At 34.4% G+C, this 13,911-nt stretch overlaps 1 protein-coding gene across 2 annotated transcripts in view; it reads right to left on the bottom strand.

Annotated features, from left to right (window-relative positions):
- Positions 1 to 659: 659 nt before the first annotated feature.
- The window catches only part of rgs17 (regulator of G protein signaling 17), a 36,749-nt gene continuing 23,497 nt past the window's right edge, over positions 660 to 13,911 (bottom strand). The window contains exons 5-6 of one of the 2 annotated variants that reach the window (NM_001002523.3): positions 11,334 to 11,565; positions 660 to 9,196 (exon numbers count right to left, since the gene is read on the bottom strand). In NM_001002523.3, the coding sequence (NP_001002523.2) occupies positions 9,011 to 9,196; positions 11,334 to 11,565 (418 nt within the window). In that variant the 3' untranslated portion in view covers positions 660 to 9,010. The remainder of the gene's footprint in view (positions 9,197 to 11,333; positions 11,566 to 13,911) is intronic. The other variant, XM_005156815.6, reaches the window with a different exon arrangement.

Genomic DNA, 13,911 nt, shown 5'->3' on the forward strand with positions numbered 1-13,911 from the left:
ATACATTATACTGTATTATTTCAAACTACTAAAATGTCAATAAAAATCAAAGTACAGTTGAATTTTCAACATCAAATGTCAAAAGAGCAGAAATTAAGGTCCCACAATGCCATTCATAACTGTATTATAAACAGAAACACTTTTAAATCACGAAAAATTGAAACTTTAGATATTTTTTAAAAATGTAAAAATAAAGCATTTCTTCAAATTGGATATTAGATAATTGAATTGGATGGTGTATGAGTTTCTTAGTGTAATTCAACACTAGAATGTTTATAGAAATCCATGTAGAGATCAGCAGTTTCAAATCCTGAAAGACACCAGGCCCATAACCACATTTAAAGTCACGTAAATCACTTTCCCCCACATTCTGATGCTTGGTTTGAACTTCAGCTGATCATCTTGACCATGTTTAAATGAATAGAGATTGACTTTTCAGCTGATGAGTGTATTTTTATGACTAATTTTGCAGAATTAAATAATGTTGGCAAACACATTTAACTCAGCAAAAGGTTTTAAATACCAGTTTAGTGAAACTTGCTGCATCTAATTCAAAAGACAACTTACTGTAAATAAGACTGCTCTTAACTTTACATAACACGTTCACAGAACAGATAAAATACTCACGACTTCTTGAGGAATTTGTGTCCGGACAGTTTGTCTTCATAAATCTAAGTATTTTTAATCATTTTGGCACACATTAAGCAATCATTACAGAAAAATATGAGAATGCCAGTACTTTAAATGCACTCCAGGGCTTATAATATTGTTGTCTAGGGAGCAATGACAAAAATACTTCACATTACACATTGCAACCAGAAAAAATGAAACTAAGAGAGGCCGATGTGGAGGTTTTCCAAAAGGAACCATCAGCACTCATGTGAATCCTCTGAGGAGAATGTGATAAGATATTAAAACATTTCTCGTGCATGAAAAAGTCCACTATTGCTAAAATATGCTACAATGTTACATTTTCACAAGTCTTGACATCTTGTTAGTAGTACCATATATCCACAAATCACACCGTTTGCTCTTCAGCTGTTATAGATTGTTATTTAGTGTTAGACAAACAGAAGCAGCACCATATTGTAAGTCACTTTATTTGATGTCTACAAATACATTTGTTCTCTCTTTTTATAGTGTTCATGCAGGAGTACATGTGATCTGAAAGACGCCCATCCGTTTAGGGCTTAATTCTTAATAAACAAGTACTGTCGTTCTTGAACTTGAACTGCATCACTTTACAATAAACGAAACCTTCAGCCATTCCACCAAGTGTTCAGAGTTCAGCACAAAATACTGCATTGAAATACGCTCCGTTATAAAGAAACTGCTTATATTTCCGTCCATTTCTAAAAACCCGTCCGAGAGCTTCAGCGATACAGTCTGCAGATTGCAGTACTTCTAAATATACTTGTACAGTATTGTGTTAGCTAAACTATTCGGAATAGCAAAAGCATGCCAAATATAAAAGATTCTTCTTTTGTATTCTTCTATCAGTTATGATTTACAAAGGCATTATATTTTTGTCCTCTGGTATTAAAAACAACACAATTATGATTAAATACTAGATCGCTTTAAAATCGTTTGTATTAAAATAAGTAATAGTATTTATTAGGACTCAAATCAGAGCGCAGATCTAAAGAACGCCTTCTGTGAAGGTCTGATCCGCGTCTGATCGGAGCAAAAACAAAACAAATAGTTTGTATTCGCTAAGAAAAGATATTTCGACAATGGGACGAAAGGTTGTGTAACATATAATAAGCACCAAACACTTAAGAACATGTAATCACTGAGATGACGATGATGGTGATGATGATGATGGTTGAATAAAAAAGTATTCTTTTGTTTCACTTCATTTTTTGAGCAGAGGACACGACACACAGCTAAAAACGCTCGACGCTATCAAGTTAAATCACACTTATTTCCGAAGATCTTGGCTTTAATAGTTTCCTGCATGTGCAAATGTCTTCTGCTTACAGCTTGCATCATGCATTGAGAATCATACAGAAGAGCACAGGCTTTACAAGACAAACATCTTCCCTCAGGATATTAACTAGAAATCATAGATCATGGCCTAAACGTTCAAGGCACTTCAGGGTGACTGTGATAAACTGTGAGAGTTTGTGTCTAGAGCCTTTGAAAGATGCCTTTGATTTATAGCAGTGATTGTTTGCTTCGTTTATAGAATAAACGTAGTAGTCGGTATGTTTATATGTAAAGTTGGCGTGAACTGGAAGTTGCTGAGACTTTTATTTCAGTATGTTGATGAAATATTAAGTAGGGACGTGAATTAATTTCCAGTGAATTAATTGATTGCCTAAAGCACAAGTGTCAATTCCAATTTCTGGAGGGCCACAGCTCTGCACAGTTTAGTTTTACCCTTATTAAACACACCTGATCAAACCAATTGAGTCCTTCAGGCTTGTTTGAAACCTATAGGTAAAGCTGAGGTCACACTGGACTATTCTCCCCATAGACTTCCATTCATACGGACGCGAATGTGTCAAACCGAAAACGCAAGCTTGTGCGTCAAGTTTCGCAGTTAGCAGTATTGCAAAGTTCAAGCTTGGTGAACTCTGACCTGCGAAATCGATTCACTTGACTGCATGATACCAACCGAGGAACAAAACATGACCTCTCTGGACAGAAATGTAAAATATGGACCAATTGCTCGCTTTTATAAATGTCTTATCATCTTGTTTAATCCCACCTCTTTTCCCAGTGCCGTACTACAGAATTCCGCATGCTTAAACTATAGTGTGACCGCAGCTTTAGTGTGTTGGAGCAGGGTTGAAACTAAACTGTGCAGAGCTGCGGAAGTGGAATTGACACCTGCGGCCTAAAGAATAACAAGGTGCATTAACAAAATAAACGATGTAAAGTCTGACCTTTAAATATCTGACAATAGTAACAGGCCGGTTGTTTGTGGTATAGGAGCAAACAAAACAAAACACACTTAATAAAACTATTGTTGGCGTAAAGTGGCTGGATTTGAGGTACACAGCAATCCTATCGCAATACGACTTCATCTAAACAAAATCATCAATGAAAACAGTAGTAACTGCTATGATGTCACACACAAAAAAGATCGCAATAAATGAATTACAGTATGATTTTAAAGTCAGGCAAGAAATGTTTAATAAAGACATGACCTGACTTCATTGTGAGGGTGAAAATGGTTTAACGAAAGAAAAAACAAAAATAGCTGATATACATGAAGCCTTTCTCCACAATATTTATATATATATTGAGGATCACCGTGAGGTTATTAAAATTCACGTCACCATGGGTGACCCTACGTATTAATGAAATTTATGTTTTATGAATGCAAAGAGAATATGTAGGTGTTAGGTGTTTTCTATGAAGGATTGTGAGGTGAGCTTATCGTAACAATGTTGTCACTCTAATGATCGAGTACTTGTAAGTGTTATTTTACAATTACAGTTATCTGTATATCACATAACGCAAGCACATGCAGTTATACAGCACTGTGGTTACAGATGCTGGAATAAATGAGCACTTTCTTTAAACAGAAAATGATATTTGCTTGGGCATAAACTGTACTGAAGCTTGTTTAGGGCAAAGAATGACAAAAAGAAGAAATGCTTTTAAGGCATGATTCTTACTTTTTGTCCTGAAATTTTCAGCTTTTATCTCATAATACAATTTTTTTTCCCGGTGAGATTTAAACTACACTTTTTATATTAAAACCTTAATTAAGTGAAAATAATTGTAAAAAAAATATAGAAAAAATAAGTGCTTATATGTCATATTTGAGTGTTCTTTTCACACAATTATAAATTAACAAAAAAACATACATACATTGTCACAACTCAAAATCGTAATTTTGTCCTTGCAGTTTATAGGATTTCTTGCAATTCAGACTTTTTTGACTTGATCAGAATTGAAAGAAATAATCTTGCTAGTTTCTAAAATGCATTAGGGTATATGAAGTATGCGGAAGGACTTTTAATTTGTCATGAACCAAGGTCTATCGCTTCCGACTGTATGCCATTGCAAAATCTGCACGTTTAAGCTCTGTTTTCTTTAAAAACCAGCGATCTCCACTGGCTGATTGATATCTGATATAATCTCAGATTGTACAAGAAGCGCTGCATTAAATTACATTTTCCCCCACCATGTCTTTAAAATATGAACATTTATTTTACCCCAGTATATTCATTGGAGCTTCTGCGCTAGCCTGCTAATCCTGATAGGAGCGTGTGAGTAAACGGCTTTTCATCTTGTTTTATGCTCGAGCAACTTAATGAATTCCAAAATCTCTTTAACTGATTGTATTTTAATTACATTACAACATCGATGCTTTAAAAGGGACCGTATAAAATGAAAAAAAGTCACATTAACCGTTTACCAGAAGTTTATCAGTATGGGAAGAAACACTAGCTCTGCATATACCCTGTGATGGGATACAAACTTGCCATTCAGAGAAATAAAGTCAGAATATATCTGAGATGAAAATTTGGAATAGCAAGAAAAGTATAAGAATTCTAAGATTGTATCTTACAATTCTAGTAATTATGTACATATATATATATATATATATATATATATATATATATATGTACATATATATATATATATACATATATTTTATTTATTTATTTATTTTTTTCGTTTTCTTGCAATTTTGACTTTATTTCTTGGAATTGAGAAATGTATACCTACAATTCTCAGCGGAAAAGTCTGAATTGTGAGAAAAAAGTTACAATTAACATTTTAATTTTGTTCATTCCTGTCAGAAACAAGCTTCCATAACAAACTGTCAACCTTTCATTTAAACTAAAAGTAACATAAAATAAAAACTTAGATTGATGATATTAGGCTAAAATTCTCTAAAAAGCGCCTGCCAGTTTACCTGTGGCTCTAACCAAAGTCAAAACAATCGAAATGTGTGCAAGCTACGTTGTTTTTCCGAGGCTCGATCTTCTACATTAAGCACATGGAGAGAACAGAATCAAGAGGTAGATATTCTTGTTCTTGAAAAGCGTGTTTAAAGTGCCCAAGGAAGCCCTTCAAATCTTTGCAAAAAAGACTGAAGCACCCTTAAAAACAAGAATAGACACTTGCTTCATCCACAAATATTTCAATTACTACGCGGCTCTAGAGTTTCCATCAATCGAAGAGGTATCACTTTTAGCATGCACAGTGCCTTACATTCAGTATCCAGATTACATGGATAGTGAACTGTCAACCCACAGTAGACACGTCACGGATTGATTTCGATCTTAATCAAGTAGCTCATTTCATCAAGAAGGATTTTGTGTGTAAATATATAATATGACATTATGTGACCGAAGAGACTAAGGAATATCAGAAAAGGGCAAATGTAAACCAGTGTTCCACCCAATTTCAGGAAAACATTCCTCAGTCACCAATTATTCCAATCTGACAATTAAGATATATTTGCATAGGCAATGTGGGATTAGCCCTTAAATAGTGTACGTTTCCTGAATTCTTTCTGAGTATTTTTCATAAATATGCTGAAAAGAATTCAACAAACAAACAAACAAAAACAACTGCTACTCTTCTTCGTAAACTCTCAGTATACCAGCGTACATCTCAGTTACAGTATTAGGCTTCAAGTAGATCAAAAAACAACATTTAATCTTAACATCTAGATGAGAAAAACTTAGCATAACGAGAGGTAGTGGAAAAAACGATGAAAACGAGACTCTTATAATCACACAGCACAGGCTCCACTTCGTTTTCTTAGAACAGGAACCTTTTGGCAAGAAAGATTATTTTTCTAAGTCATACCATGCTGATAAAACCATTATCAACAGCTGTTAGCCATCACCGTGACAGCTGTCAAGTGAAAAAAAAAAACTCCTAAACTCTTGAAATCTAATAAAACATTAGCAGCAAACATGAAGTTGAGGCATTGAAATTAAACAGATACACACACTTTAAATGATGACACTTTCTAAATGGGGACCAAATGTTCTTGTATAATGTGTATTCTAGCTAACAATGAGTGAAAATGTCGCAGCTGACTATGCTTTAAATGATAACTTTGTCTGGGATGACTGGGATGATTTTGTTTTGTTTGTTCAGAGTTTAATCATGTTTTTGAAGGGCCGTAACTATCATTGACACTGGAGAGGACAAGTGTTGCCCCAATAACTAAACAAGCCCAATAAAATAGTCAAATTTCATCCAATCAAAGTTTGTTTGTCAATGTGTGGTTCTTGTTAACTGTTAATTTGTTTGTCAGTTAAATGTATACTTTCTAATCTTGCTAATCTTGGCCAGGATTCTCTTGTAAAAGTGATTTTTAATCTCAATGTGTGTTTCCTAAAAAATAAAGGTTATATTAATAATAATGGTAATATCACCATAAATATGACTTAATTTAAAATAGTGAGGTAATATTAAAGCAGTTTTACAATTAAAACGGAAAATGACAAAAATCAATATCCTGTGTGCATTTTGAATTGAAAATGCACATGATTCGTGTAATTTATTAAATGAATGCGATGAGACATAAAATACTATGACTTTCAGTCATAATGTGCATACAAACAAGACTAAATGTGTGCATATTATAAAATACTGACCTACTAGAATTAGAGCTATTTCTGTAATAAAATGATTGGTCCCCCTTGAAGGTTCATGGTTACGACCATGGTTTATAGTATTTTGTTTATATGGTAACAATATAATCTTTGCTTTTAAGATACTTTTGAGTTTTAAATTGCAGAGGTGCGATCAAAATTGAAATGAACATATGGTGATAATTATTGTGAACTTTTTTTCCCAAAAAATCTGACTCCTAAAAAGATTTTACATACACTGTGTTAACTGTCCATTAGTTTTAGTGACCTCTATGATGTTGGACTGTCAGGAGGTATTCATACAGATGCATTACTTGTCATCGAAATCCATAAAAATTTAGGATATTTTCCACTGTCAAAGATAACGTGATAAATGTCCATGTGTCATGCAGGGTCCTTTTTTTTTATTTTAGAGCAAGACAATTTGGATTTATTGCTCATTTCTTTAATGACATATTTTTCTTCTGTTAAAACAAACAAGAAAAGTCAATAAATTTGTTTTATAAATGTAGGAAAGCTGAGCTTTCCCTGATGGTTCACTGCTTCAGCAAGTAAACTGCTAGATAACACCTACTGGATTCGTAAAAACAACATACTGTAAATGAAAGAGCTACTCACATTGGCTGATGCTCAAACACACGTCAAAGAAGGATATCTATGCACTGGATAAAGTGACAAAGGTCTTCATTTTAATGTGGTAAACCTGCAGAGTGAATGGCACTTAACTCTCAGAGCACCAATAAGAAAACCCAACAACAACACACTTGATCATGATTTACTTAACAAACGTTCATTCATTGGCACAAGAGTTGGGTGGAAGGGGGGTGACACTTTTAGGTTGGGTATGGTGACCAAAAAAACGCCAGTTTAAATGCAATTCACTCTTAAACGACTCCGCTAAAAGGTGAGAGAGTGGTTTAACACACCAGCATTTTTAAATATCGTGTTCTCATGCACTGGCTGCTGCGATTGCAATAGCACATAAAATGTCTAGAAAATTGAACAGCAACATTCAAGTTTGAATCCAACAACACGGAGCTAAAAAGCTGTCATTCTTTGAGGGACACACGTCTAAACCTCTAAAAGGAAACAGTATATCATCTTCAAACATGATGCTTCCCACATCATATCCGGGTTGAGTATTGCAATGTGTACGTGACACAACAGAAGAAAACGCATGCTGGATAAAAGTATTATAAAAAGTCGGACTTGTTTTTCGCTTCCGATTACCTGTGAAAAGGGCCGAGACCGTTCTCATGTGGAGAACTCGGAGGCAGGGGAAAAAACAAACATTTCCCTGATAGATCCGAATCCGTCGCGCCACCACCAGCCGGGTCTCGGCGATCACAGTTATTCGAAATAGACCTAAGTGTAACTCTCAAAAACAAGGCATAGTGTTCACTACACTTTTGTTTAATAAAATACATTTCTTTAATGTGTAAGACAATTCGAAGCTCTTTTAAGAACCTCCAGAACGTTGGTGAGTGATTTTCAAGCAATTCTCGGTCGATCCAGCGAAGCTTACAGCCCATGACATACAGTACCTGTGCTTCTCTCTGTTAGTAATGGACTGGGGACTGGGCTAGGAGGACTTACACAAAAAACTGTGTGGTCGCCAGCATCAGCAGCTTTTGTGCCCTTACTCAGTGTCGAGGCATTGTGATTTTTGCAGAGAGAAAGAAATGTTCAGGATTCATTTAGCTGCCCAATCACAACACTAGCTAGCCCTTATGTTTCCCAGTTAAAGAACTGTCGACACGCAAAAGAAAGAGTTTGGACGGCAAGACGGCGATTACGCTTCCCAGCTTTTCTTTTACAAAACAATTGGCACAGCTAAGTTTCCCTTCGCTTACGAGAGCTTTACAATGTTCTCTCCCCATGACAGCATAAAAACTTTATTTTTTTTTGTTTTATTATTATTATTATTATTATTCAAAAAACATTGTAGTCCGAGGCTTAAATGTCAAACTGGAGTAAATTCCATAACCTTAAATATCATGCAAAGGTTTTCTAGCTCAACATCTACCGCTTCTCCGTTAGTTTTTTGATTTTCTTTTTAAAAATAATAATAATAATAACATTATTCAGCTGTCCTCGGAGATGTGAGGCAAAAAAGATGGAGAGAATCAGGTAGAGAGAGAGAAACAGGTGAGGTAAACAGGAAGAGGTTTGAGGAGACAAAAAACAGGTGAATGAAAAAGACAAGTATAGGAAGTATGGATCTGTCAGTTTTCCTACACGCTTTTTTTTTTTTTGTTTTTCTGTGTCACAGTTGCCTGAGCAGCTCATATTGGCACTTAAACAGAACTGAACTTCAGGGTCACTAGTGGATGCTCAGAATTGCTTAACTACTCACTCTTGAAATAAGAAACATCACACCTTTTGAAAGTGGCACCTTGGGGCTTTTTTGTCTCAAATGTTCTTGCTGAAACCTAGGTGTCTAAGCAGGCCCTCTTGCTGTTTAGGAGATCCCTGTAAACAGATGAGTTGAGAAATCGAGGGAAGGAGTCTCTGTGCATGAGGGTGTAGATCTGGAGCTGGGCCTCCTCATACATGGTACTGCTGGGTTCTGCCAAGCTTTGGTTGATGCCTTCCCTCACCCGTGAATCCAAGCTGACCTGCACAACAATCAATAAACAATTTTACATAAATTCTTGGTAAAGACTGAATACAGTATAATTTAAAAACTCAGATAAGTCAAACATTTAAAATAAGTGTTCTAACCTAAAAAAAAAAGTTTCCCGTTTTATTTTTTAATTTAAAAAAATAATAAGCCGTCAATGAGTGTTACAAAAGAATAAATCAAAACCCTTTTCAGGCACAGCCCTAAAATAATAATTAAATGTGCAGTATAGAGGTCTACATTCCCACGGCAGTACCGCAGGAGCTGACCAGATATCTTGCGGCACGGAAATACATTTTTAAATAAAGCGCAGCAGCGGTCGGTAACTGGTGTAATTTAAACGGGAGTGGGCGGTGTCAATATCGCTCCCGACTCCCGAGCGAGCAAGCACGTGTATATATGTGTGTGAATGAGAGAGCATCATGCTGTGTGTCGCTTGTTTGGTGCTGTGCATGTTTGTGAATGAGAGAGAGAGCATGATTCTGTGCGTCGCTAGCTTGGTGCTGTCTATGTGTATGTGTGTGAATGAGAGAGAGTGTGATGCTGTTTGTCGCTTGTTTGGTGCTCATGTAGTGCTTACGGAGTGTTTTTTGGTTTTGCTTATCTGTTTGTGAACACATTCAAATTGCTTATCACTCAAATGATAACGCAAATCTCGTCAAGTAGTGTGTTGTTAAGACACAGGCTTACAATGTAAACTGCTCACCTAATATTTATGCAATATATTACAATATTTAGATTATTTGCTAATCAATAACCTCGTGTGGAACTCTGAATCTGCATCCTATTTCGGGGTCTTTTACCATCCACCGGAGGTCGCATTTCATTCGCGGACACACACTTGGAGAGCGTTCTTGACTGAATTAATGAAATAAACTGTTTTCCACCAAGGCAACCCCAGGTGCTGAAATATAGCTGGCTAATCTGGCATTAGGCGAGTTAAATCACAAAAACAAAGACAGATGTTCCGGCACGTAACACACATTTTCAAAGCAGAATATCTAACTTTAGCATTGTTTTTCAGATAAACAAGAATGTTCACTTAGCATGTTTCTTAAATATTTGCAAACATATTATGGTAGTTTATGCTTTAGAGACAAAAACGTACATACAGCACCTGTAATTCATTTTTCATCTTTTCACTACCTATTTGACAGCAAGTTATTGTAAGAAATTTAGAATAGCACATTTTCTCTCACACACGCATACGCACACACACATACAGTATACAGTTGAAGTTGAAAAATTATTTGCCCCCCTGAATTATAAGCCCCCCTGTTTATTTTTTTCCCCTATTTACTAGATATTTCAAGACACTTCTATACAGCTTAAAGTTACATTTAAAGGCTTAACTTAAGTTATTGTATAACGATGGTTTGTTCTGTAGACCATTGAAAAAATATAGCTTTAAGGGGCTAATAACTTTGACCTTAAAATGTATTTAAAAAAAAAAATGTTTAATTAAAAACTGAACTGAGCTAAACTGAACTGAACTGAACTTAAACACTAAAAACTGAACTACACTGTTCCAGTTACTATGACCATTTATGTGAAGCTGCTTTGACATAATCTACATTGTAAAAGCGCTATACAAATAAAGCTGAATTGAATTGAATTGAATTAAAAACTGCTTTTATTCTAGCCCAAATAAAACAAATAAGACTTTCTCCAGAAGAAAAAATATTATCAGACATACTGTAAAGATTTCCTTGGTCTGTTAAACATCATTTGTCAAATATTTGAAAAAGAAAAAAAAATCAAAGGGGAACTAATAATTTGGACTTCAACTGTATATAAATACAGCTCAGAATTTTTTTAAATATACATATAACCATTATTCTGCATGCCAGGGGAGCCATATTTTGTGTAACGTGGAAATGTTAAGCTCACTAAACTTAAATTTTATAATTATGCATACAAATAATTTTTTGTTAATACATTTAAGACAACAGGTTTACTCACTTTTTAAAGTAAAGTCAACTAATCACTTTTACAGTGTTGACAAAAAAAGAAAAATAATAATTTTAGCATCTGAAGTGAATATCTGAATTTATGAAGATCTCATATTTCATTTAGAAATGTATTGTGGCCACAGTCAGCATTATTTACTTGTGTCCACCCCACAATCTAACCTCTTTTGGTGAAAGAATGGAGACATAGTCTTCATAAATGATCCTGGCTTTTTCTTCGACAACTGATGGATTGGTTTCTTTCTTCATATCCTCACAGGCAATCCAGAACAGCAGGTTTTCTTCGCTGTACTCAGACCTCAGGAACTCCCGGAAAACATCCCGGCCCTCTGGAGAACGCATCATCATCTCAAAGCTCCGGGACCAGGCAATCACCTCATCCAGTGTGGGATGCCTTCAGATGGGACACAATGAAAAAAGCAGGAACTACCCATATAAAACAACAGTATTCAGAGTGGAAAGAAAATAAAGGGCAATTAGATGGCATTTAATTTACATTTACATTTACACGTAATTGTATTTGCCATTCATTGCCCTAATAAAGACTGAGCCATAGGAAAGTAAAAGTAGTATACTCAATTTACCCCAAAAAAGTAAGTAGTATGAATGTCAAATAATCAATCTGTAATTATTATTAAATAAATAAAAACTATTTGAATTTCACAGATATGATTTACCTGCAATTAGTGGTGCATGTTGTCGTATAGACAGGTTTATTGTATTTTACTGGCTGCCTCTTACTTTGATCAAAATGAATAAAGGCAAAATTCACCCAAATATATTTTCTCAAGTGTTTTACAACCTTTAAGAAGTTTGTTGCTTGACTGTAAACAAAAGAAATCTTGAAAATGTAGGAAACATTTCTGTCTGGTTCTCAAATCTTATTGGCTGATAGCCGTGCGATATTCTGCAATAACCAGTCATGCAGCCTCTTCACACTTCTGTATTACTCTGCCCACATAGAGTGACAGGAGATCAATAAACTCACTACAGTTTGACAAATATTTCAGCTGTTGGACAACAAAATGTACTTTATAGTTTTTTAGGCGAGAATCTAGTTGTTTAGACTGCAACTATGCAGTTTATTTATAAGGATAGTGCCTATTTTAAATATTTATAATTTCTGAGAGACAGAGCGTCAGCGGCCATTGGCCTATCATTGAGCAGAGCAAAGATGGTTGACGTTCTGCCACAAGATGGTTTCAGAGACTGCATAATAAGCCCTTAGAGGAGAAAAACTCCAACTACTGCTGATCAAATCATTTTCAAAACGGGCAATCGGCTTTCTAAGTCAATCTTTCTCTTTTGTATGTTGTAGTGCTGTATTTATACCATAGTCTGGTAGTTTTGGTAGTGTTTCTGGTAGTGTTTGCTTTACTTTGGATTTTTAAGGGTTATTTATTGTGATCTCCCGACTGCAATAGAGAAATGCTGGGAAATGTCTCTAGACCGATGGTATTTCATGCCATTTAGCCTTATAATCTTAAATTGCAAGCAAAATCACCTGTTTTGTTATCACTTTAGAGATTATGCAAGAGCAGATTTGACTATACAACAAAACCACTCTTGTAACAGCAAAAACAATCTGAAAGGCATACATTTCAAATTTTATCAAGGCAGAGAGAATTAAGTAAGTCTTAAGCTAGACATTTCTTGATAAAATACCATAACAGTGAGAAAACCCTTTAACCCTTCATCAGGCAAAAAACTATAATTACAATATAATTATTTATTCATTTTTGTAAGTCATAAATGTTCAAAAGTCTTGTAATATTGTTTTAATAATGTTTTTTTTTTAAATTACAAACTGCTTTTATTCTAGCCGAAAGAAGAAAAAATATTATCAGACATACTGTGAAAATTACCTTGCTTTGTTAAACATCATTTGTGAAATATTTGAAAAAGAACAAAATTCAAAAGGGGGCTAAAAATTCTGACTTCAACTGTTTAGGTCAGATTTTTTTTTAAATATACATATAACTATTATTCTGCATGCAAATGAAGCCATATTTTTAAGCTATATGCTTTTCATAAAAAAACACATATATGGCTTATTTTGGAATTGTCAGATACACTGTAAAAAACAATTAAATACTTTCATTCAACATTTTCTTAAAAAAAAATTGTCTTATTGCTAACAGAATAAGAAGTAAACTTTCAACAGATCATGTCGATTTGGTTGTTTTTCTCAAAAAAGCACATGTAAAACAATATAAACGCCAAATCTTCCTCAAGTGTATAATAATGTTTGAATAAAAAATAACACTGTTCTCATTAAATTTGATTTAAATAAATTAAAATAAATTTAATTTAAATAAATTTAGTGTTTTTATAAGCTTAAAGGGAAAGTTCAGCCAAAAATTACAATTCTATCATCATTTACTCGCCCTTCTGCATTCTTTATTCGGTTGAACACAAAAGAAGATATTTTGAAAAATGTTGGGAACCGGTAATGATTGACTTTCACAAGACTTGTTTTCCTACTCTGGATGTCAATGGTTACTGGTTTCATTCTTCAAAATATCTTCTTTTGTGTTCATTAAAAGAAAGAATCTCAAATTAGTTTTGAACAAGTGAAAAGTGAGTAAATGATGAGTTATGTTTTTATTTTAGGGTGAAACATCTCTTCAAATTTTCATTTGGCATGATTCTGATTAAAGCCAAATCCTAATTTGTAGACAGTTTTCAGTATTTAAAGTCAGTTAATGACACTGTAATTCCAGTTGAATGAAAATCAACA

The sequence above is a fragment of the Danio rerio genome, chromosome 13, assembly GCF_049306965.1.
Source record: "Danio rerio strain Tuebingen ecotype United States chromosome 13, GRCz12tu, whole genome shotgun sequence".
In the NCBI taxonomy this organism is placed as follows: Eukaryota; Metazoa; Chordata; class Actinopteri; order Cypriniformes; family Danionidae; genus Danio; species Danio rerio.